Raw genomic sequence first — 25,518 nt, forward strand, 5'->3', positions numbered from 1 at the left:
GTTTCTGAGCCAACCACTAGAAAAACTGCATTCACTTTCTGCTACTCCTAAATTTTCCCCAATTTTCTTTTCCTTTTCATTAACTACTGGCCTCGTAACCGGCTTTCGTTCGGAGCATACTGCATTGAACCATTTGTACAATACGCTGTCTCACTGATCCAGTTGTAGTTTTTTAATTGTCATCTGGAAGCTAATTTTTTCAGTTGTTACTGATTGAGAAACAGATTTCATTAGTTCATCTTTTGTTTGCTTGTTTTTTTATGCCGGAGATATCCGACAGGCCAGTATTAAATTCATTCATCAAAATACTTCTGTTCTCATCTTTCTGCAGGCGTTCGATGATTTTGTTTCTGGTTGATGGTCGGAGTTACGTGCTTACGTTTCTCTCCTGATTTAGAACTTGAAGAAGGTTTCAGTTTCGAGAACACTGTCACTGCTTAGATGTCAATAAAACTTCTCCATGTCACTTTGATATTTACGTTCACTTCTGTAATATGGATCCGATTTCGCAAGTAAAAATAGCGAAAACCGCTCGCAATCAAAACAATGAACTGAAACTGTGTGGTGACAACTGAGATCAGCCGAGTAAAGTCCGAACGCTTCTGACTGATTCCGAACAATGACGTTTGCGTGCGTCTAACAGTGTGGCACTTCCGAGTGGTTCCGAACCTGGGATGGTGCCGGACCATCGGGCATTCCGGAACGTTGGCTGCTGGACTGATGGAAAGTCTACTCTACTGGAAAAAACGCTAGTTTGTAGCGTCACAGCAAACTTTATACTACCAGGAAACGAAAAACAGCCTAAAAGCAAAAGAAATTGCTATTTTAATAGATTTTTCGGAAAATTACTCAATTGCCACACAAGATGAAGTTCCCGGGTTCCACTGCAGCATCTATTAGGCCACGCTACGTACTGTTGTTATCCACAACAGTGATGGTGGTTCTGTTAGTTGTACGTCGTTCGTTACAATTTTCAGTTCTTTGAAGTACGATACAGTCGCAGTTAACTTGTTTAAGAGAGATGAAATAAAGTTCCTCAAAAATAAATGACAAAATTTGGCAAAAAAATTACTTTTGTGATGGTGCTTCCTCCCAATATAAAAATCTGTAAAACTTTAAAAATTTATGCAGTCATCTAGGAGATTTTGGAATAAATGCAGAATCGCACTTTTTTGCAATACGTCATGGAAAGGGGCCGTGCAATGGTGTTGGGGGAACTGTCAAGAGACGAGGAGCTCGAACAAGTCGCCAATGTCCAAGACAAGATCAAATGGTCACACCTTACGGCCAGAGTGGCCGAGCGGTTCTAGGCGCTTCAGTTTGGAACCGCGCGACCGCTACGGTCGCAGGTTCGAATCCTGCCTCGGGCATGGATGTCTGTGATGTCCTTAGGTTAGTTAGGTTCAAGTAGTTCTAAGATCTAGGGGACTGATGACCTCAGCTATTAAGTTCCATAGTGCTCAGAGCAATTCTAACCATTTTTTAACACCTTACGAATAGCATCCGTAGGTAATGTTGACTTTGACAACTGTAACATTCTGTTACGCTGACCTAAACAACGCTTGCTTGCATTCCACCTCCGAAGTCAGAAATGTTGACAAAGACATCTTTGCCTGTAACAGTGGGTGCAGAGACTACTACGATTTGCAAGCAGACGCAACCAATCAGTCCTTGAGGCCTGCTCTTCACTGTCACTATCTCCGAGGCGTCACCCCATGTTGAATGGGAGATGTCAGTCCATCGCAACCCATGCGTAAATAATTATTTAATTATTTTTTCCACGTTTCAGCAAGGGCTCCATAAAATTTAAATATGAAAACGGCGTGTTAACGTTAATACACGAATAAAATGTTTTTAAGAACTGTATTAATTACCGTTTTGTTATTGTTATATACTTCTATCAACAATAGACATTCAGCATCAAACTGAATCTTACTTCGCTGTAATCCGATATAAGGTTCAAGAAGTACCTGGCAGACAAATTGTCGCGTTCGGAAAGTAAAGCAAACTTTGCCGACTTTTATCTCTAAATTTAGTAAACATTTAAGAAATAAATTTATAAAGGGTGTTTTATTTTACATTAACTGACACATGTAAAAAATGTTAATGATTTTAAAAATGCGAGGTCAGTTTTCTCGTTTAACGTTCAATTTGAAATGGAATAGCCCGAAGACGGTTTCTATCTCCTCTCTATGAGGTAGGGCACATAAGTCTCTTTGGCCGCTTGAGGGATTGGAGGTGTGCTGCGATGCCTGCTCGTATACAAGGGACCCATGACTGCCGTTGCTCGGCGGTCCGCCCTGGCCCCTGCCCTTCCCATCTTTTTAAATTCTTCTTATTCTTTTACACCTGTCGCTGATTTACTGTCTCGTCATCGAGATTCTCTTTCCTCAGATTTTATCAGCTTGTCTGCTAGTTTTCTTGCGGTAATGGAGGGTGAGGAAAACCGGTCGGATGCAGAGGGTGCATCTCACATAGCACGACATGTCCCGGGGAGCAACTCACTCACGTTCGTCCTGTTGTCCCTTTCTCACTTCTACATACTTCTGTCTCCTGGTTTTATTGATTTTCAGTTACAATCCGGTCCATCAGGATATTTCTTCTGTGTCCTTTGTCTCTGAGGATCCTTCGCGGCTTGACGCTAAAAGGATGAAGGGACTGATGATCTCGTAGCTCGGTCCCTTTAACGCCGTCAATCCAATGCGTAAACCAGCTTTTTAGATGCCATAGTACGTCCCCTCAGAACCAATCAGCCGGGGACGAGGGAGACAAAGAATAAAAAATGCTTAAGATTAATGACTTTCAATTTGTTTCAGCTGGTGGAAATTGAAACTGCCTTCTGACGAACCACCGCTTTGTGAGCTTAGTAGCGAGGAAGACCTGTGGAAACCGGTAAGTTGCCATTCTCTCAGTATAATTTACATCTCCATTTGCACCAGTCTTGTCTAGTCCTAACACCAAAAGTGTATTATTGACGTTGGATTCGTCTTTTTTTGGAGTGTGAGCTGTGTTGATTATACATAATTATAGTGATTATAATTCAGTATCGGTGTTGGAGTAGTTCTCGCTTGACAGTGACTACTTCTTCTTTGTTCTAAGAACATGGTAGTGTAATCAACCGTAGTGCGTTTGGACTTTGTATGATATTTCTTGCAATTGTTTCCGTGTATACTCACTTCTCATACTGTCCCTCAAAGGTACACCACTAACGGAAAGTGAAATTGTCGTTCATGAGCTATTTTTTCTTTACTCATCATGTGGCATTTGCTTCCATACAGTTACAGTGAGAAATGTTCGGAGTTTCAGCTGTATTGAGGTTCTGACTATAGAATGGTTTACCAAACGGCTGTATCAGATTGCTGAGGACATAAAAAATATTTGTTGCAAAACAAGGCCACCAATGCCTCTAGCCTAACTAACCTTTTCAGACCTGAATTTTTTCTGGAGGAATGAATTTTTTTAATGCTCTGATGCTCTTAGGTGCTTTTTAAATGATTTTTACTAGTAGTAATTTTACAAATACATGTGCCTGTTTTCAAAATTTGCCTTGTACTCAACTGTGTACTCTGGGTTTTAATCAAGACTGAAATCACTGTAGCCCAAAAACTTTTATTTACATCGTGCAGCTGACCTCAGTCCACATTTAAACCGTACTTTTATTTACGTAACAATGCAGTGTTGTTTCAAACACCAAGCAGCCATTTGAAATGCAGTTGTTCACATTCCAGGCTGATGTTCAGGTTTCGGAATGGCGTGCATGCTGTGCTGACATGCAGAATAGGAAGCACGAACTGTGTGGAAAGGGACCTTGCTGTCCCTGTAGGTCTAACGGGCTGCTGAGTTACGTAATTCCCCACAGAATCTGCCGGGACTTGTTAGTCCCGCCAATAAACAAACCGCTCTCTTGGCTGTGCCCTTATACAAACAGAATTTCTGCCAAATGCTATTAACCAAATCTAATTTATAACCCATAACTGTGATCTTAATTACCATAATTTATTCTCCAAAATGGCCACTTCACCTCATCCATTTCAGTAGGGTGATTCTATTAGTAGGATTTGACCCCCTCCCCTACCCCTCCCTACAACTCTTCGAGATAACCGAATCTTAAAACGTTAAACAAATTCCACACTATGATATTTTAACAAATACACCGAGATCCCAGTTTAAACAATGAGCATAGTGGAACAAATACGCTCTTGCTGGGTACCAAGTCTACGTTTCACTGTAAGGGACTCACCATTGCTTTTAACCCACTAAGAGTATAAGGACGTCACGTCGCCTAAGATGAGTCTAACGCAATGACGTTTCGTGGACTTGTAAATAATGGCGGGAAATCCCAATGTGTACATTAAAAAACACCGCTAAATAACAATATAAACAATTTGCTACCGCTAGGGATAGGATTGTAATGGTTGACGTATTCACTTTGTTTAAAGTAAGCAAAAGAAATAACTTCCGTGCATTGCCAACGCTGGACATATAGCCTTTAACGGAACTTCTGCTCTCACCGGATAGCTTTATCAGCACTAGTAATATTTAATGGCTAAACAGCTGCCACAACGCCTGGCATATTATAGAACTAATTGCAACAACTGTATGTAAACAAACACACTCTGTGGAGCGAGCCCTCGCGCACCGAAAAGTTGCCAAAGCCGTCGCGATGTACTACTTCCGGGCTCTGCTACGAGTCTGTCGATCGCTGCGCAGCCACTGGTTCTTGGCTGTGCGGCTGCACCTACGAACAGAAGTGAGACAGGCAGGTGTATAAACAATAATACCCGCTTCGAATGCCCTGAACTATGTATGACCCACTGTCTTCCAGTTACCGCGCAGGCTGTAGGCTGCCGCAGGGACCAGCATTTTTAAAACGCCCGCTAATACTCCGAGAACGATATACAGGGTGGTTAGAAACAGTCTGCAAGGTTGGTAACAGTGTTGCAGAGTAGGTTGTGCTGAGAAATAGTTGTTAAGAATTAGATACGTCGCGCTGTTTCCGAGTTAATTAGCATTGAAGTAAGCCAATCAGGTCGTTCCTCGCGCAAATTCAAGCAGCCCACCACAAACAAGAAGTGTCAGTTGTTCTTGTAGGGTAGATCAGTGGTTTTCAACCTGTACGTCGCGATATCCAGCGAGATCGCAGAGTCTTGGCTCGGGAGGTCGCGGTCGCAGGTATGACTCCAGTTTAATCACTTTAAATGCTGCAACCAGAATTCGCAGCATGGTCAATACATACAGTGAGTCATGGGATACCTCCTAATATCGTGTCCGACCACTTTTTGCCCTGCGTAGTGCAGCAACTCGACGTGGCATGGACTCAACAAGTCGTTGGAAGTCCCCTGCAGAAATATTGAGCCGTCCATAATTGCGGAAGTGTTGCCAGTGCTGGATTATGTTCACGAACTGACCTCTCGATGATGACACACAAATGTTCGATGGGATTCATGTTGGGTGTTTAGGCTGGCCAAATAATTCGCTCGAACTGTCGAGAATGTTGTTCAAACCATCTGCGAACAATTGTGGCCTAGTGACATGACATCGTTGTTTGAGAACATGGCCGCGCGGGATTAGCCGAGCGGTCTCAGGCGCTGCAGTCATGGACTGTGCGGCTGGTCCCGCCGGAGGTTCGAGTCCTCCCTCGGGCATGGGTGTGTGTGTGTTTGTCCTTAGGATAATTTAGGTTAAGTAGTGTGTAAGCTTAGGGACTGCTGACCTTAGCAGTTAAGTCCCATAAGATTTCACACACATTTGAACATTTTGAGAACATGAAGTCCATGAGTGGCTGCAAATGGTCTCCAAGTAGCCGAACATAACCACTTCCAGTCAACGATCGGTTCAGTTAGATCAGAGGCTCCAGTCCATTCCACGTAAACACAGCCCACACCATTATGGAGCCTTGTTGACAACTTGAGTCCATAGCTTCGTGGGGTTTGCGCCATACTCGAACTATACCATCAGCTCTTATCAACTGAAATCGGGACTTGTCTGACCAGGCCACGGTTTTCCATTTGTCTAGGGTCCAACCGATATGGTTACGAGCCCAGGAGAGGCGCTGCAGGCGATGTCGTGCTGTTAGCAAAGCCACTTGAGTCAGTCATCTGCTGCCACAGCCCAATAACGCAAAATTTCGTCTCATTGTCCTAACGAATACGTTCGTCGTACGTCCCAGATTGATTTCTGCGGTTATTTGACACAGTGTTGCTTGTCTCTTGGAACTGACAGCTCGGTGCAAACGCAGCTCCTCTCGGTCGTTAAGTTACGGCCGTTGACCACTGCGCTGTCCGTGGTGAGAGGTAATGCCTCAAATTTGGTATTCTTGGGACACTCTCGACTCTGGGTCTCGGAATATATAATTCCCTAACGATTTCCGAACTGGAATGTCCCATGTGTCTAGCTCAAAACTACCATTCCGCGTTCGGAGTCCCTTAACTCCCATTGCGCGGCCATAATCACGTCGGACACTTTTTCACATAAATCATGTGAGTGCAAATGACAGCTCTGCCAACGCGCTGCCCGTTTTGTATCTTGTGTATGTGATACTACTGCCTTCCGTATAAGCACATATCACTATCCAATGACTTTTGTCTCCTCATTGTATATTTCGCGACAATGATATACTACGGCAGACATGTCACAAGGAAATCACTGTTTCGTGGAAGCAAGGCTCTTAGCACTATGGGACTTAACATCTTAGGTCATCAGTCCCCTAGAACTTAGAACTACTTAAACCTAACTAACCTAAGGACATCACACACATCCATGCCCGAAGCAGGATTGGAACCTGCGACCGTAGCAGTCCCCTGGTTCCGGACTGCAGCGCCTAGAACCGTACGGCCACCGCGGCCGGCGTGGAAGCAAGGGTTGTAGGTCCTACACAACAATAAAAACACAACAGTTTCAATGAAAAGGCCGTGCCTCTTTATTTATTAATAATTTGTCAAATAGTAGTTTTATTTCTGATAAATAACCAAATTATTTTCTATTTGAAACCTATTTCTCTTCTTAGTTTTCATGTTCACCATTGAAGAGAACACTAATTCACATAGTTATGAAGGGGCGCATGGCACTAATAATTTCAAAGCTTCCCTTGTCAACTGTGGATATTCTCCTTTCCTCTCTTTAATCATAAGACGTCACTCTTTTCCGAATTAAATTCCACTTTAAGGATGCAGTCAACACAAAAATCTGTAAGTTTTTCTTTCATTCACGGGCTCAGATCAGACAGCTGTACTGAGAAAGTATCCATTTATGCCCGTTGTCAGCTTTGGAGTTCAGTTCTGAAAAGTAACTTAATAGTTTCTCTTCCGAGTTATGCAAGTTCTGTATCATGCAAGGAATATGAGAACTTACTACCACCGACCATGGCAGTTTCTTCGACAATCTTCTGATCTCAAGGGTGTTGATCACAAAAGAAGTTTTGCGAGGAATGCTTTGATTTTATCCTTGACTGTTATAATGTTTTCTTTTCTCCGTTGGAGACACTTGTTTAAAAATTTTACGTGGTTATAAAGATCAGCCAGAAATGCTAATTTTAATAGCCAAATAGGGTCACAAAATAATTCACATATCGAGAGTTAGAATATTGTAAGAACATTAACAATTCAGCTTTTGGTTCCACAACTCGTGTCAATACATTTCGTTTGAAAAGCTACCTGCCCTGTGTATGATAAAAGGCATTTTGATGGACCGCACCCATGTCTTCACAAATGACTGTAAACAGTCGAGTTTGTAACGCTTTACCCTTAATCAAGTTCACAACCTTGATCATCCCTTTTAGAATATCATTTAAATCAGAAGGTAAAACAGAGACTGCCAGAGCTCGTCGATGAAAAAAAAAAAAAAAAAAAAAAAAAAAAAAAAAAAAAAAACACAAAAAAAACACAAAAAAAAAACAGTGTGTCCTCGAAACATTTGGCATTACTGATTTTGCCGGCCGCGGTGGTCTAGCGGTTCCAGGCGCGCAGTCCGGAACCGCGCGACTGCTACGGTCGCAGGTTCGAATCCTGCCTCGGGCATGGATGTGTGTGATGTCCTTAGGTTAGTTAGGTTTAAGTAGTTCTAAGTTCTAGGGGACTGATGACCACGGATGTTAAGTCCCATAGTGCTCAGAGCCATTTGAACTTTTTTTTTTTTTTTTTTTTTTTTTTTGCATTACTGAATTTCATTTCGCAGTGAGCCCACTTTTACTGTCAGCCTTTCTAAAACCATCTTGTACAAAAAGTGGCCAGCAGTGTTTGCAGGGAGTGCTTTACAAAATCAAATGTCTTCCTTTCATCTGCTCGAAAGCGCACAAATACCATAAATTCCCCACAATCTCAAAAATCAGTAGATTCATCAAACTGCAAAGCAAGATGTGGGTTCTTCTGTAATTTTTCGACTAATTGTACTCCAGTGTCACCAGCCCTATCGTTTTTCTGCATTCAGTGGCATTATCAGAAGGTGGAATGCTTTTCAGCTTGTTTGCCTTCTGTTCAGGGCCGGTTTAAAGCACAAACGACACAAGGTGCTGCTCGGGGCGCCAAGTTGAGAGGAGCACTTACAATGCGTCACAATTAGTAGCAAAAACTGACACGAGTGAAAGCGTACGAGGGAAAAGCGACGAGGGAGAGGTCGCCAAATGACAAGTCACTTGTGTGAAAAAAAATTTCCTAACATAATTTCAACCATATCCTGAGCTGCTGTCGAAATATCGTAAGATTTTCGGCATCTGTATGCAGCTTCCCTGCTTTAGCGACTCGGTGTGCGATTGTATAGCTATTTAATAACGCTTTCTCGTTGACACGGTATACTTAAAATTAGTTAAAATATTTAATAAATTTATAAACAAATAAATAGCAACAAAATATTATTTAACCAAAAAATTACAGTACTGCTTTATTAACTGTATCATAGTAGTTTGGTGCTGGTTAAGTGTTTTCAGTTTCCTTTCGAAAAAATCCAACCGCTTATCAGCTTCCTTGGAATATTTAGTTGAGAGATGACGCATAAGCTTCGATGATTTCATACTCTCATGTGACAATACCTGGCCGCAAATTACACACTGAGGTTCATGGTTCATGACAGCACAACCATACTTGAAATAAGCAGTATAAAGTGTATTTTCTCGATTTTGATTCGCTTCCGCCGCCGCCATTTGTATCAGACATGGAGGGCTGCGCAGATGTTTTGACTAACTTCTCCATTTTATGCTCGCGCCCGGAGCCGAGCGCAAAGACATAATAATCACGTCTGTACCCGCTGGCATAATCCGACAGCTGACTGAAGCGAGCAAAAACACACGACTCCTTCTCGCCCCCACACCTCCACCTCAGCAAGGAATATTTATAATCACAGGCGCCGCGATTAACATAAACAGTGCATTTTACCTTTTGTTGCCTTTCAAACACTGACATAGTTTTCTTAACAGTTAGGTCGGGGAGGGGGAGGAGAGGGGGGTCGCCAGAATATTTTTTTACTTGGAAAGGGGTCGCGTATTTAAAAAGGTTGAGAAACACTAGCGTAGATGATAGCGTATGAGACAGTTCAGCCTTTGGCTGGATTTCGATCCTTACTACCGCCCGATGTCCAATTTTTTTATTGCTTTGCTCGGTTATAGGAAACCAAACTAAGAACATATTTGGCGACATTGCCTCTAACGGGCTACTTGAATTTGCGCACGCAGTGGCCTGATTGGCTAACTTAAATGGTAATTAACTCGGAAATGGCACATCGTATCGAATTCTTTTCGTGACAATTATTTCTCAACACAGCCTATCCTGCAACAGTCTTACGAGCTTTTCAGACTAGAATTAACAAAAACAATTAAATAAAATGTATCAAGCAGAGCGCATTCACGGATTTGCTTCCATTCTAGTTGCTTCTTCACTCCTAGTTCTGTATACATTATCCAATCAAAAATATGTTGACACTCCTGTGCTGTGCTCCCTACAACTGCCACAACGCCAGCCCGACCCAAATTCCTTATGTAGTCAACCATCTGTCTGCAACCGTTACTCGTACATCCGTTATATGCATTCCCGTACAGGCGAGACATTTTATTTGAAGGTCTGTCGCCGGGTGTCGGCGGATAAATACTGTATTGCAGTGCCTGTATTATTCCTGACTACGATGCAACGTTCCTTCGGACATGTATGCATGTCCAAAGGAGCAGGCACTCCGGTGACATGCATGCACAGGCAGTCCGGCGACATGCATGCATGTCCAAAGGAAGTTTACATCGTAATTAGGGTAACACAGGCACTGCAATACCGATGATTGACAACGGAAGTTTGGGTCTGGCTGTGAGTCGTGCTCGGATAGCCAAATGGTGCCGACACGGTAAATCAGCGTGTTCGGTCAGAGGGTTTAGCTACCCTCTGTAATAAAAGAACTGAGTAAAGGAATCAACGATCAACTTGAACGGATGTCTTGTGGCGTCCGCCCAGACCAAACACAACGAACAAAAAGTAAATAAATAAATAAATAAATAAAATGGTAAGGGGATCGCTCGCGATAAGCGGTAAATCCGTGTTCGAGTCCCGGTGCGGGAAACATTTTCATTGTCGTCATTCCATTATACAGCTGATGGAAGTCCATATTTGCCACTGCGAATACATTTATGTATTTCATAACGACCGCAGTGCCTGTTCTTTCGTACGTGCATGCATGTCCGAAGGAATTTTGCATCGTAATTCGGAATAATACAGGCACTGCATTATGGTATTTATCCGCAGGAATGTCTGATACGAGGTTTTCTCTAAATACTTTTGTAACTGAAAAACCACCCAGACTGCCATTTTTGTGTGATTCTGCCCAAAACGTTAGCTTCTTTTTAAATCCTTCCACATTATCAGTGGCATCAAAAAGAGTTACTGCTTTTCCTTCGATTGACAGACATAAAACATTAATTTTTGTACAAAAAAATGATAAATGCGCAAACTTTATTAGCCAACGATCATCTAACTTCTCTCCCAAAGTGAAGTCATTTTCAGTCAAGAAGATTCTCACTTCATTCTTCAGTTGAAAGAGGCGCATTAAACTTTCACCACGGGAGAGCCACCTTACTTCTGTGTGAAAAGCAAAGAAGTATACAGAACACCCATGTCATCACTCAAGGTTTTGAACAGCCTGCTATTTTTAGCTCGTGATTTTATAAAATTTATGATTGTTACTGTTTCACCCAGAAGTGTTTTTATAGGAGGTGGAACTTTCGTCATTACAAGAACTTGACGGTGAAGTACGCAGTGACTACTGCTGCACCCCTTCGCTGTTTCTTTTACTTTTGCGATTGTACCAGACGTCTTACCAGTCATCGCTTTTGCTCCATTTGTGCACACATCGACACAGTCATCCCAAGGGATGCTAGTCTCTGTGAAAAAATTGGCCAATATTTTAAAAATTTCATTGCTGATTGTGATAGTCTTTAATGGTCTGCACAGAAGTAGATCCTCTTGAAAAGAGTCCATGTATAAATAGCGCACAAATACCATTAATATGGTTGATCCATTCATTTGAAGTGAAAATGCAGTGTATGCTATACGTAAAATTAAGTAGCTTTCACATCCTCTGATAAGTCCCCGATTCGTCGTGAAACCGTATCATCTGATAAAGAAACTTGAGTGGCCTTTTCGCCCAACATGCATTCAACAATGTCCTTTACACAATGTTCGATAAGCTTTTCAGCGATAGTATGGGCTCAGCCGGCTTGAGCAAACCAGTCACGTACAAAAAAATATTTCATCAATGCCTCTTCGTTGACTATTTTTGAATAGCATAATTTACGTCTCTGTACTTGATTAAGTTCAGTATACATCCTTCTAAAAAAATCCTTCGGTTTATCCTTGCATATGTTTATTGTCCGTTGTCTCTGTGAATCCTTTCTTTTTAAAGTTCGGTTTATCCTTGCATAGGTTTATTGTCCGTGGTCTCTGTGAATCCTTTCTTTTTAAAGTTTTGGTAACTGTGGAACTGGTCTCCGCGGAAGTAGAGCAAATGTAACCTCATTGGGGATTTCAGGAAGCCGTGTTGCATCCGCTGTCGCTGATCCGACCGAAAAACAACCCCGTTCAGTTGCAGTAACAGTTGCAGTAACGTCTCCCTCTTCTCCACCACTGAAATTAGAAAGTAATATGTACATAAGTGTAATGCAGTAACGACATAAATAAAGATAACAGAATAGTAACAGATTAAACAGAAATCAAAATATTGCATTAAGCTACGTAGTTATAAAAATATGTATTTAAGAGACGTACAAACTTTTTTTAAATGTTTAAATTACAAAAATACACCGATGAAAATTCAAGTTATAAGCGTAACGATTATGACATTTCGTCGTTACATAATTGATGACTGTAGTCTCTGTTATGCGTTGTTGTTGTGATCTTCAGTCCTGAGACTGGTTTGATGCAGCTCTCCATGCTACTCCATCCTGTGCAAGCTTCTTCATCTCCCAGTACCTACTGCAACCTACATCCTTCTGTATCTGTTTAGTGTATTCATCTCTTGGTCTCCCTCTACGATTTTTACCCTCCACGCTGCCCTCCAATACTAAATTTGTGATCCCTTGATGCCTCAGAACATGTCCTACCAACCGATCGATCCCTTCTTCTAGTCAAGTTGTGCCACAGACTTCTCTTCTCCCCAATCCTATTCAATACCTCCTCATTAGTTGTATGATCCACCCATCTAATCTTCAGCATTCTTCTGTAGCACCACATTTCTAAAGCTTCTGTTCACTTCTTGTCCAAACTATTTATCGTCCATGTTTCACTTCCATACATGGCTACACTCCATACAAATACTTTCAGAAACGACTTCCTGACACTTAAATCTATACTTGGTGTTAACAAATTTCTCTTCTTCAGAAACGCTTTCCTTGCCATTGCCAGTCTACATTTTATATCATCTCTACTTCGACCATCATCAGTTATTTTGCTCCCCAAATAGTAAAACTCCTTTACTACTTTAAGTGTCTCATTTCCTCATCTAATTCCCCCAGCATCACCCGACTTAATTAGACTACATTCCATTATCCTCGTTTTGCTTTTGTTGATGTTCATCTTATAACCTCCTTTCAAGACACTGTCCATACCGTTCAACTGCTCTTCCAAGTCCTTTGCTGTCTCTGACAGAATTACAATGTCATCGGCGAACCTCAAAGTTTTTATTTCTTCTCCATGGATTTTAATACCTACTCCGAATTTTTCTTTTGTTTCCTTTACTGCTTGCTCAATATACAGATTGAATAACATCGGGGAGAGGCTACAACCCTGTCTCACTCCTTTCCCAACCACTGCTTCCCTTTCATGCCCCTCGACTCTTGTAACTGCCATCTGGTTTCTGTACAAATTGTAAATAGCCTTTCGCTCCCTGTATTTTACCCCTGCCACCTTCAGAATCTGAAAGAGAGTATTCCAGTCAACATTGCCAAAAGCTTTCTCTAAGTCTACAAATGCTAGAAACGTAGGTTTGCCTTTCCTTAATCTAGCTTATAAGATAAGTCGTAGGGGCAGTATTGCCTCACGCGTTCCAATATTTCTACGGAATCCAAACTAATCTTCCCCGAGGTCGGCTCCTACCAGTTTTTCCATTCGTCTGTAAAGAATTCGCGTTAGTATTTTGCATCTGTGACTTATTAAACTGATTGTTCGGTAATTTTCACATCTGTCAGCACCTGCTTTCTTTGGGATTGGAATTATTATATTCTTCTTGAAGTCTGAGGGTATTTCGCCTGTCTCATACATCTTGCTCACCAGATGGTAGAGTTTTGTCATGACTGGCTCTCCCAAGGCCGTCAGTAGTTCTAATGAAATGTTGTCTACTCCTGGGGACTCAGGTCTTTCAGTGCTCTGTCAAACTCTTCACGTAGTATCGTATCTCCCATTTCATCCTCATCTAAATCCTCTTCCATTTCCATAATATTGTCCTCAGGTACATCGCCCTTGTATAGATCCTCTATAGACTCCTTCCACCTTTCTGCTTTCCTTTCTTTGTTTAGAACTGGGTTTCCATCTGAGCTCTTGATATTCATACAAGTGGTTCTCTTTTCTCCAAAGGTCTCTTTAATTTTCCTGTAGGCAGTATCTATCTTACCCTTAGTGAGATAGCCGGCCGGGGTGGCCGAGCGGTTCTAGGCGCTTCAGTCTGGAACCGCGCGACCGCTACGGTCGCAGGTTCGAATCCTGCCTCGAGCATGGATGTGTGTGATGTCTTTAGGTTAGTTCGGTTTAAGTAGTTCTTAGTGAGATAAGCCTCTACATCCTTACACTTGTCCTCTAGCCATCCCTGCTTAGCCATTTTGCACTTCCTGTCGAGCTCATTTTTGAGACGTTTGTATTTTCTACTTTCATCAATTAAATTCAATATTTCTTCTGTTACCCAAAGATTTATACTAGCCCTCGTCTTTTTACCTAGTTTATCCTCTGCTGCCTTCACTTCTTCATCCCTCAAAGCTACCCATTCTTCTTCTACTGTATTTCTTTCCCCCATTCCTGTCAATTGTTCCCTTATGCTCTCCCTGAAACTCTGTACAACCTCTGGTTTAGTCAGTTTATGCAGGTCCCATCTCCTTAAATTCCCACCTTTTTGCAGTTTCTTCAGTTTTAATCTACAGTTTATAACCAATAGATTGTGGTCAGAATCTACATCTGCCCTTGGAAATGTCTTACATTTTAAAACCTGATTTCTAAATCTCTGTCTTACCATTATATAATCTATCTGAAACCTGTCAGTATCTCGAGGCTTCTTTCATGTATACAACACTTGCGTAACTGTTGCGTTTATTAAACTTATCGAAAAACGCTACGAACTTAGGCACCAAACCGATATATTACTTCCTCCCACACACAACTGACAACAACGGAGACTTAGAGCTAATGTAGTCATTTTTAACGATAATTATGCTTTCTGTGTGAATGGAACATGGGCATAGGTTAAATGCCAGAGGTATTTTCCACCACATACCATAATGTTGCGTGTGAATTTAGATACCCATATAGCATCGTATGGGAAAAAGTTATGTATGTTCGAAGAACTTGCAGGTTGACTTATGTGCTGTAGGCAAACGGTCGCAACTCACCTACGGAATCTAGGAACTACAGTCTGGCTCTGTCTCCAGAAACATGTGTAAGTTATGCATAATTAGGGGTGCAGCCGCCATACTGGCGTATCACCCGGCGTGATGGTATGGGGTGCTATTGGTTACACGTCTCTGTCACCCCTTGTTCGCATTGACGGCACTTTGAACAGTGGATGTTACATTTCAGATGTGTTACGACCCGTGGCTCTACCCTTCATTCGATCCCTGCGAAACCCTACATTTCAGCAGGATAATGCACGACCGCATGTTGCAGGTCCTGTACGGGCCTTTCTGGATACAGAAAATGTTAGACTGCTGCCCTGGCCAGCACATTCTCCAGAGCTCTCACCAATTGAAAACGTCTGGTCAATGGTGGCCGAGCAACTGGCTTGTCACAATACGTCAGTCACTACTCTTGATAAACTGTGGTATCGTGTTGAACCTGCATCGGCAGCTGTACCTGTACACGCCATCCAAGCTCTGTTTGACTCAATGCCCAGGCGTATCAAGGCCGTTATTACGGCCAGAGGTGGTTGTTCTGGGTACTGATTTCTCAGGATATATGCACCCAAATTGCGTGAAAATATAATCACATGTCAGTTCTAGTTTTTAAAGACGGTCTGCGTTTCGACTGGAAGACACTTATAGTATTAATATCCGCTAGTAGGAGTCCAGATATTGTTGCTCTAATAGTGTATGCATAATGTAGATCACACAGCGTACTGGTACTATCAGGTAACTAAGGACGCACTAGTTCACACGTTCAGTGTCCATGAGCGGGTGTGAGATACTTCATTCTTGCCGAAGTCCGGTATCATTCGGTGGGCGCGCCTTTTAAACTTCCACGAGTGGGCGCGTTGCTGCTTTTGCACCGCAATTTTACATTTTTAACCTAAGGAAAAATAATCATCCCATCAGTAATAAATAGGTAAAATGCATGAATTTCTTTTTCCGCAATTTCAGAACTTGTTTTTGGACCTGGAAAAACGTTTATGATCTTCTGGGCCATGGTTTTAGGAGAAGAAGGAAGCGGTTTACTTATCCAAACAGTTTCTTTATCTTTTCCTACGTGAAATCGGTAATTCTTTGTTTGTTGTCTCCCCTCTTCTACCAGGTGGTCATCTGTTTCCTCTGTTGCGTGTTCGGAACACTACTGTGGTTTTCTTCTTCAGTAACTTCCGACTCAGATTCACATGAATCTGACAATTCTTGTAATTCTTCTTCTGACAATTCTCGCAGTACCTTCTCATAGTCCTCAGGACGTACACTTAGACGGTGCCTGTAAGATGCCTTCTTTTTCTCCATTTCCACGCTTTTATGAGACGCAATGAGAAACATGTTTTTGTAAAAGTAATATATTGTAGTAAATCAATATCCAAGACTGTAAAAAGTAATGAAAACTGCATATGGGAACTTTGATTCGATTCGAATATTCATTATATACTAATATAAAAGAAAGATTGCCTCGAGGCGAAAGAAAAACACAAGTATAGAAAATATTTACATCACAAGGCGCGTAGCGGCAAACACACCGCAAATGCAACACTCACGTTTGAAACAAGAATAGGGACCAAACTGCTGAAAGCATGAATAGCGCAAATGTAGTAAGTGGTGACATCCGTTGAAAACAACAAATACGTATCTAGACGTGGACGAAACTGTAACGCTATCTGTGGTACTAGCAGAAAACTAAATCTTGCGGCTATCTGCTGCAGGCGTGCCCACCGAAGGGTTAAGGGTGCAGCAGCATGGCTTACTTGATCAGTGCTCAGGAGAACTACTACACTACCTTCCCCTATAGCAGGGATGGCCAAGAATTCTGCACTCTGGCCTTGCTGCACTCTCCCACAGTTTGATGCCATACTGTCTGAACGGCGAGAGGAGAAAGGAGAAATGCCAACAGTGCTGCATTTAAATAGCAATACAGCCACTCAGGGAACGTTGTATGCGGCTTGGTGACGTGCTTCGTATTTCTGGATAACACAGATCACAACAAAACAAGTTTTCACTATTGCTTGATTACCTTTGGGTAGCTGAAAACATAATGAAGTTTCTATCTTGTAGAAACTGTCGACATACCGACAGATGCAGACAATATCGCAGCTTTTCGTCTCTGTTAGCCACGTAATCGTGACTTATTTAGTTTCATAATAGAAGAGATCGCTACATGCACATATATTGACGGAAGTATTCTATCACGTTTGCAACCACATATGGAGAAGTGGAAACTATTCCCGAGGAAAACAACGTAGAACACCTGGATGATTTTAACGTAGAGGCATGTCTTTTAAATGGGAGTTAACATTGCAGATCGATCAGTTCCATCTGCATATGCACAAGGTCGCTTTCAGCTGATATGGCAAACTAATTCTTTCAGCGCAACAATGAATTCTTAAAAAAATCGCCTTTTCTTATGCCATTGAGCTTAGAAAAATGGACGGTGTTTTTGTCAGAATTTTCCCCTTTCACAGTGCGAAGCCGCATCAAACCAGTCATTAGTTGTTTCTCTACTTGCAACATCGTACTGTGGACAGCGTGCACTTACACGGTCCAGTCACATTAATGCGGCCACCGCCTATTCGACGCCAACGTCAGTAACCACTCACAGACGACAGGTGGCAGCACTAACATTGGAGCATGTATAAAGGTGTCGGTGGACGCGCGAAACAGCGCAAACATTGTCGTAATGCGGAAACGGAGCGATTTATCTGACGTCCAAAAGGGCTTGATCATTGGCTTTCGGGCCAAGAGTCTACACATTGCCGAAACGGCTGTACCGTGCATGGCAAAATGGCCATTTCCAAAATTGGCGCCGAGGTAACTTTGGTGCACCACGGGCCGTAGATGACAGGGGGATGAACGACGGCTGCAGAGATGTGTGCGAGCGAACAGATGTTCAACTGTTGAGCAATTGACTGTCCAGATGAACCAAGGGGTTACCAGCAGTGTCTCAACGGCCGATCAGCGAACGTCGCTGCATAAGGGCCTCCACAGCTGGCACCTGGTTCATACACGCATGCTGACTGCTGTTAATCGCAACGAAGGCTGGAATCACCACCGCAACTGGACATCCGCCGAGTGCTGACAGGTTCAGTTGAATCACGTTTTATGCTGCATACGGCATGATGCGTCTGAAAGCAAACACCTTGCAACAATCGTCCGAAGGCTCCATGCCGGAGAGGGAGAGTTATACACTGGGGAATGTTTTCGTGGCATTCCCTTGGTGTTATTCTAGAAGGCACAGTGGATCAACGCAATTATGACTAAGGTTGGTACAACGTCCACACTCAAATGTGGTTTATTTTTCCTCGACACGATGGCATCTACGTGCACGGCAGTGCAACGTGTCACACAGCTCGCAGTGTGCGTACGTAGTTCAAAGAACCTCAGGTTGAGTTTACCGTACTCTCCTGGTCACCAAACTCACCGGATTGAAAACCAATCGAGAATCTGTGGGACCACTTCGATCGGACTGTTCGCGCCATGGATCCTCAACGAAGAAATTAGCTATTGCACTGGATTCGGCATGGCTCCACATCCCTGTTGGTACTTTCCCGAACGTCACTGATTCTCTTCCTGCACGTGTCGTAGCGGTCCCCGCTACAAAAGGTGGTTATTCAGGCTTATGAGAAGTGGCCACGTTAATATGACTAGACAGTGTAAAATGCGAGGTCCACAATCCGTTCCGGATGTTCTGATTTTAGTTCCTGCTTTGCTTTTACCTTCATAACTTCAAAAATAACGGGTTCTAAATCGATAAATCGTTCCAGACACGTCTCTTGACTCATCAACGTACTTTGCTGAAATGTATAAAGTCTCTAAACTCTTTGTTCAGTTCCATCGAACACTGTTGCAGTTGACACTGTAATAATGCGTGTGACTTCAGAAAATGCACTATTTGTACCACCAATTTCATCACATGCTCCATGCCTGCAAATTTGCTGTATCTTATCCATTATAGATATTGCGAATTCTCATCCTTCTCTTCTGCCACTTCCATTCATTTCTAAACGCTTGTAGACGAAAGGTCGCTAGACTGCCTCCCAGGATAAGAGCACTGGCATTGATTGTGCCGAACTGATGAATGTCATGCCGACCGAAAAATGCCGATCTGCACTGCTACATGAAATGTCGCACTGTACCGAGTACTTCCGAAGTTGCCGACCCTGCCTACATTTTCGCCATTACAAAACTATATCCGGCGTAGGAAAGGGAGATTAGGGCTTGTGAGGAGGTAAGACAATCATGTAATACAGCTACGATGTCTACCACCCCCCTCCTTCCCTCCGCCCAACATACTGCACAGTGGCTTGTGGAGTACATGTTTAGATATAAGCGTATAGGATGGCTGCAACACAAGTAGGGTCTAGCCATTGTCGAACGATTAACGGCTGGTGCAGAGAATGGCAGTTGGATCTGAACGAAAATAAATGTAACTACTGCACCTAAATAGGCGAAGAGACCCACTGTTGGTCCATTACACTATTGACTGTAAATCACTAGAAACAGTAGCAGCTGTAAAATATCTGGAAGTAAGGATCCGGAGCCATCTTAAAGTGCAGTGATTACATATAGCAAATACTAGGACAAACAGATGCCTTGCCGAAGGGCTATCTTATCCACAAAAGAGGCTGTTTTACAAAACACTTATTTGACCGATTTCGAAATATTACTCGTCAGTGAGGGACCCTTACCAGTTCAGATTAATAGGAAATGTCAAGAAGAGTGATACGTTTTGTAATGGGATTTTTACTGGTCCAATAGGTTCAACGAACTCCAGCGGTAGACGCTACAAGAGAAGCACTGCGTATCAAGGAGTGGTTTACTCTTTCAGAAACCAGATGGAGTATGTTATGAGAAAGATATTACTTTTTTAAATATGGTACGTGTTTCAACTGGAAAACACACTCAATACTAATGTCCACTAGTAGGTGTCTAGATACCCTTGATCAGGTAGCATGTATGTTAATGGGATGGCGGAAATCTGTGTTAATTCATTCTCATTTGGTAATTAGCCGACATGGAGACATTATCGGTGTGCTGCGCTTTGCTCTTCTGGAGTACTGACTATTCTTCGTGTTTTCAGTGTCCTTGTTAATACATACCGATTGGACGAATATCGAACAAGACTAATTTAGGACTGCACTGTCGAATGGGCAAGTGAAAATCATTACGTCCATAACGGGAAACAGACCGATGATTTCCATCAACACTGCACGGCGCATTATAGACACGATCAGCAGTGTTTGTTTGGACTGACTACACGTACAGATTTTATGGCACACTATCTCTGATCGCTCCAGTAGTGTTAACATTATAGTATTTGAACGTTGTAAAGCTGTGCCCTATAATTGGAACGTCAATTCTTAGTCAGTTGATTAAATAAGGTGTGAACATAATGCTGAACGGAATTACGATACAAGTGGGAGAAGACTTCCCATATTTATACTTTAAAAGAGACGTTTTAAGATGATGCGAAATGTAAGTAATGCACTTGTTTATAAAATAACTTTTTTTTTCGACGCTTGGGGAAAACACAGCGTGTCTATCAGCGACCTATGACCTTAGCCAAAGCATCCGTGGCTGTGTGCAATGCACTACTGTAATGACATTGGCTAGACATCATTTATCGTTGAAATATAGTACAGACTACGTAAAATTGTGTACTGTACAGGGCTTGCTACGGAGAAAATATGTCAGGGTGATGGAATAGTAATGTCTCATTTCTGGAATTACCCCCATGACTAGCAGACAAGTTACATAAATTGTTAGAGTGCGTGTATTAACACAGGTGGCACTGGCTGGACCCTGCAGCCAGCTGCAGGCTGCATGATGAACCGAAACAGAGGAACATTGTACTGGGTGGTCGTGCGATGAGGGCATATTCCTGTTTATCCACCTGCACCATAGTGCGCGTAAAAATGCACACTGGAGCACACGCTGCGGTAGTCAGAAGGAGCATAGCACTGCGGAGATGTGCAGATATTTTTGATTTGATAGTGTGTGCAGAAAGCGGATCACAATACTAGCAACTAGGAAGGAAGCAAATTCGTGCATGCGCTTTGTTCGAATACATATAAAGTGTTTTGTATGTATCATTCTCGAAGTGTTAGCGTATGTTTTAAAACTGCTGGTCCCTGTGGCAGCCTGCACGGTGACTGGCAGAAAAAGGAACATAGTCAGTAGCTCAGCGAAGGATCGGTGGCTGCGACTCAACTGACGTACTCGTAGCAGAGCCCGGATGGAGAACATCGCAACGACATTTGTTGTCAATGCGAGCGACGCGTTACTTTTCGGAGCACAGGGTGTCACTACTCATTGTGGTGTTTGTTTAAATATAGATTTTGTAATTACACATATACACTACCAGCAGTTGTGACAGCTGTTTAACCATAAAAGATAGGTATCACTAGTGCTGATAAAATTGTCTGGTGTGAGCAAAAGTTCCCTGACAGCCCATATGGCCGGCGTTGGCACAGTATGCAAGACTTTTTTTCTTATTTCAAATAAAGTAAAAGCCTCTACCATTACAATCGTATCCCTAGTAGTGTCATTTAGCGATTTTTTAACGCACATACTTCGATTCCCAGCCATTATTTACAGGTCCACAACAAATTTGATGGTGTTAGACTCATCATAGGCGACCTGATAGTGACGTCATTGGTTTTAAACCACTAATAATGCAAGGACGAGTTACTTACAGTGAAACATAAACTTCGTATATAGAGAGAGCCTATTTGTAGCACTGTGCTAATTATTTAACATAAGATATCAGTGTATTTGTTAAAATTTCGCACTGTGTTAATTACTGTTTAACGTGGAATATCGGTATATCTGTTCACATTGTGAAAATTGTTTAACAAATAAAGTCTGATATATATTTAAGTGGTGGTGGTAAGTTCCTATGGGACCAAACTGCTGAGGTCATCGGTCCCTAGGCTTACACACTACTTAATCTAACAAACTAACTTACGCTAATAAGGACGACACACATACCTATGCCCAAGGGAGGACTCTAACCTCCGACGGGGGGAGCCGCGCGAAACGGGACAAGGCGCCTTAGACCGCGCGACTATATTTAAGTGTGTGTCAGGATGTCAATCTTTAATTAAAAGTGGGAGAAAATCGATAAAATAGTAATAAATTGCTCCAAAGCTGTAAACGGCATCGTCATACATTGCCGTACTTGCAGAAAACAACATTGGGCGCATAGTGTTGCAAACTGCGAAAACAAAATTGCAACTATCACCTGAATTTGCTGCTGCAGATATTCATGGAGTTGATCGACCAACGGCACAGAGCATCAATGCTAAGTCCATGACCACCATATCCCGAAGAGTGGCGGTGGTTGGGGAGAGAGGGAGGGTCAAATGGTTCAAATGGCTCTGAGCACTATGGGACTTAACATCTATGGTCATCAGTCCCCTAGAACTTAGAACTACTTAAACCTAACTAACCTAAGGACATCACACAACACCCAGCCATCACGAGGCAGAGAAAATCCCTGACCCCGCCGGGAATCGAACCCGGGAACCCGGGCGTGGGAAGCGAGAACGCTACCGCACGGGGTCAAATCCCACCACTAGTATTGCTCTACAGAAGTGCAGGAAGAGAGACGACCGTTTTGGATAGTACAATATGGTAATTAAGATGACAGTTATGGGCTCTATATTAGGTTAAAGTAACCTGTCGTCCTTTTGGTTTATGTAAAAGCCACAGAGAAACGAGCAGTTTGTTTACATGAGGAGAACATCCCAGTGTTTCCGTTCTCTCACAGGGCTCACCCTATGAACGGCACTGTGCCGAACTGTTTCCACAGCGACTGGAACGACATTACAGACCATTTCAATCTGCACATAGGTACCTACGAGAAACCCGATCGTTCCGTGTTAGAACAGAAGATACAGGGAATGCGAGCTATGCCAGAACTCCGGAATCCAGAAGAGAATGCGTCACACCTGATTGATAACAGTTGTGCCGTAAGCAGTCGGCACGGCGCATTAGCTCTGAACAGAAGTGAAACATCTGTTAAGAGAATCTTACATGAACAACTGTACCTCTGCCATACACAGAAGGTGCAATCATTGCATCAGCTGATTTACAATACCGAGTGGAGTTTTGCAAATTGGTTTCTTCAGAGATTTGCAGACAACCATTATTTTCCACTCTCGTATTTTTTACTGACGAGACCATTTTACAAGATAAAGCATGTGTAACAATAGAAATAGCCATGTATGAGGTGACGAAGACCCACACGTATATGTGGGGCGATTGAGTTATGTGATTGGTTACAGATATACTGAACTGAGTTGTGAAAAAATCGTTCCCTGAACATGTTCTCCACTGTTCCTAGAATATGTTCCGCCGAAAATTCGTCAGCTTGTGTTGTCTGAACTTACGGGGTGCCGGTATTCTTTGCAGTCGATGTTATGAACAAAATTGATGTAGAGCTTGTACAACAGTGGACTGGTTGTGGTGGTCCCGTGCAAAAATCCTGGAATTCTTGATCCTACAAGACTTATTGGGAACGTCAGGTTCGGTTGTATATTAGAATGACGACAATGGAAATTTATACCGGATGGGGAAGCGAACTTGGATTTTCCGCTTTACGTTAGTGGTTGCCTTAACCGCTTGGGCCATCCGAGCACGAATCACGCCCAGACCAAAACTTCCATATGTCATCGTCCATGTGTCACAACCTGCTTTGGTACGTTACGTATTTTCTCGTTTGGGATGGACATATTGAGAGTCGAGAGACTGGTGTTGGCGAATAAACACGAAATAGTCGTGCCTGTGTTATCATTAAGAAATACGATGCAATGTTCCTTCGGACGTGCATGCGACTGCGAGTGCATTTTCTGTATTTCTTGACGACTGGAGTCGCTGCAGTCGCTGTTCCTTCGGACATACATGATGTCCGAAGTAACACTGCATCGTACTTTTTAAAATACCACTGGCACTGCCATTTCATATCGGCTATACACTTTGCTGTGGTCATAATGGTCAACATTTTGAACAATACTTGAGGTGTGATTGAGATTTTGAACAATGCTTGTAAAGCAGCGCCTACGCCGTTGTTACAGACTTCACTAAACACTAAGAGAACAGCTTGAACACACCTTGATAAAAGTGTTTGACCTGAATATCGTTTCTAAAATGCAGTGTAGTTTGTATACAACCGATTTTCGTACTGTATTATAGAATATTTGTTCTTTTTATAGCTCCCTCCTCCGGGTGCGCATCAGGCAGATCGGCAAGGAAGCATATTAGCAGGAACCATATTAGCTGTCAAGGTAAGCTGTCTTAGAGTGTCATTAACAAATTATGATCTAGAGACAGACTACAGCAGATGTCTTAACCCTAGGACGCCCAAGCCTTTTTTCTAACTTGGATGCCTAAAGGGGGGGTTCTGTGAGCCCACAGGTATTAAATAAGTTTACTGACGAAAACTTACAACTTTCAAATGGTTTATGTATTTTAACTAAGGCATCGGTTTATAAATGTTGCTAATTGTTATAAATATTGGATTGAGTGAATAAAAAATTGACATATTACAATGCAAAAGACAGATGTGTTCATATACAATAGACTAATCTGAGTCCTCAACTTCAAGGCAAGAGACACACTTCACAATTTTTTCTGAATGTGTGTTACACACATGTTTATGACACTGTCCACAATACTGTTTTGGTTTACTTAGATTGTTGTACTTCTGCTTCTTTGTTTTAGCTTCTCTTACACAAATATGGCACCGACCTTTCCCTGCAGGAGGCTGACGTGCTTCTGTTGTCACTTCATTGATTTTCTTTTGTAGAGTATTCTCCATTGATTGAACAATTTGGTTAGATAACCCTCTTGCATTGGTACTTCTTTCTTCTACCTGCAATTTCACTAGTTCCATCCCAGCTTGCAGAAGATGAAGTTTCCGTTTGTTGTGTTTCTTTTCATTCCATCTTGGATGTTGCTGGATGAATATGGTGGTTGCATTGGTAGCACAAATGTCGATGAGAGAGTAAAATATAGATAGAGGCCATCTCTTTGTTCCCCTCTTGCAGGTGTACATATGCGTCATTTGATCAATGGTATCAATTTCACCTTTAGTGGAATTATAATATGCATTTATCTCGGTTTTATTCTTCTCTCCTCCAACAGTGCCTTTATCTTGGTGCATTGTTGACAACATCAGTAAGCTTTTACTTGGTTTCGTTTTTGCTATGTAGGACACCAAAGTTACTGGAGGCCTATCTGTTGATGGGTCTGTGAACAAGAACAATGATGACTATAGCTCTCGATTTGACGTGTTCTTGATTATGTCTGGAATATGCTTCCTGTTTGACTGGAGAGTTCCTACTGTAGTAACTTTGTAGTCTTGGTATAACTCTTCCGCCAAATCCACCGATGTGTAGTATCGGTCTGTAGTAATATTTCGACCAGTATTTTTCACAGGTGCTATCAGACGTTTG

At 42.4% G+C, this 25,518-nt stretch overlaps 1 protein-coding gene across 1 annotated transcript in view; it reads left to right on the forward strand.

The window, feature by feature from the left end:
• LOC126249201 (uncharacterized) overlaps window positions 1-25,518 on the forward strand; it is a 608,431-nt gene that overhangs the window by 211,969 nt on the left and 370,944 nt on the right. Inside the window, exons 2-3 of the mRNA XM_049950854.1 lie at window positions 2,817-2,892; window positions 24,277-24,348. Coding sequence (XP_049806811.1) covers window positions 2,817-2,892; window positions 24,277-24,348 — 148 coding nt within the window. The remainder of the gene's footprint in view (window positions 1-2,816; window positions 2,893-24,276; window positions 24,349-25,518) is intronic.

This window comes from Schistocerca nitens, chromosome 3, assembly GCF_023898315.1.
Source record: "Schistocerca nitens isolate TAMUIC-IGC-003100 chromosome 3, iqSchNite1.1, whole genome shotgun sequence".
Lineage (NCBI taxonomy): Eukaryota > Metazoa > Arthropoda > Insecta > Orthoptera > Acrididae > Schistocerca > Schistocerca nitens.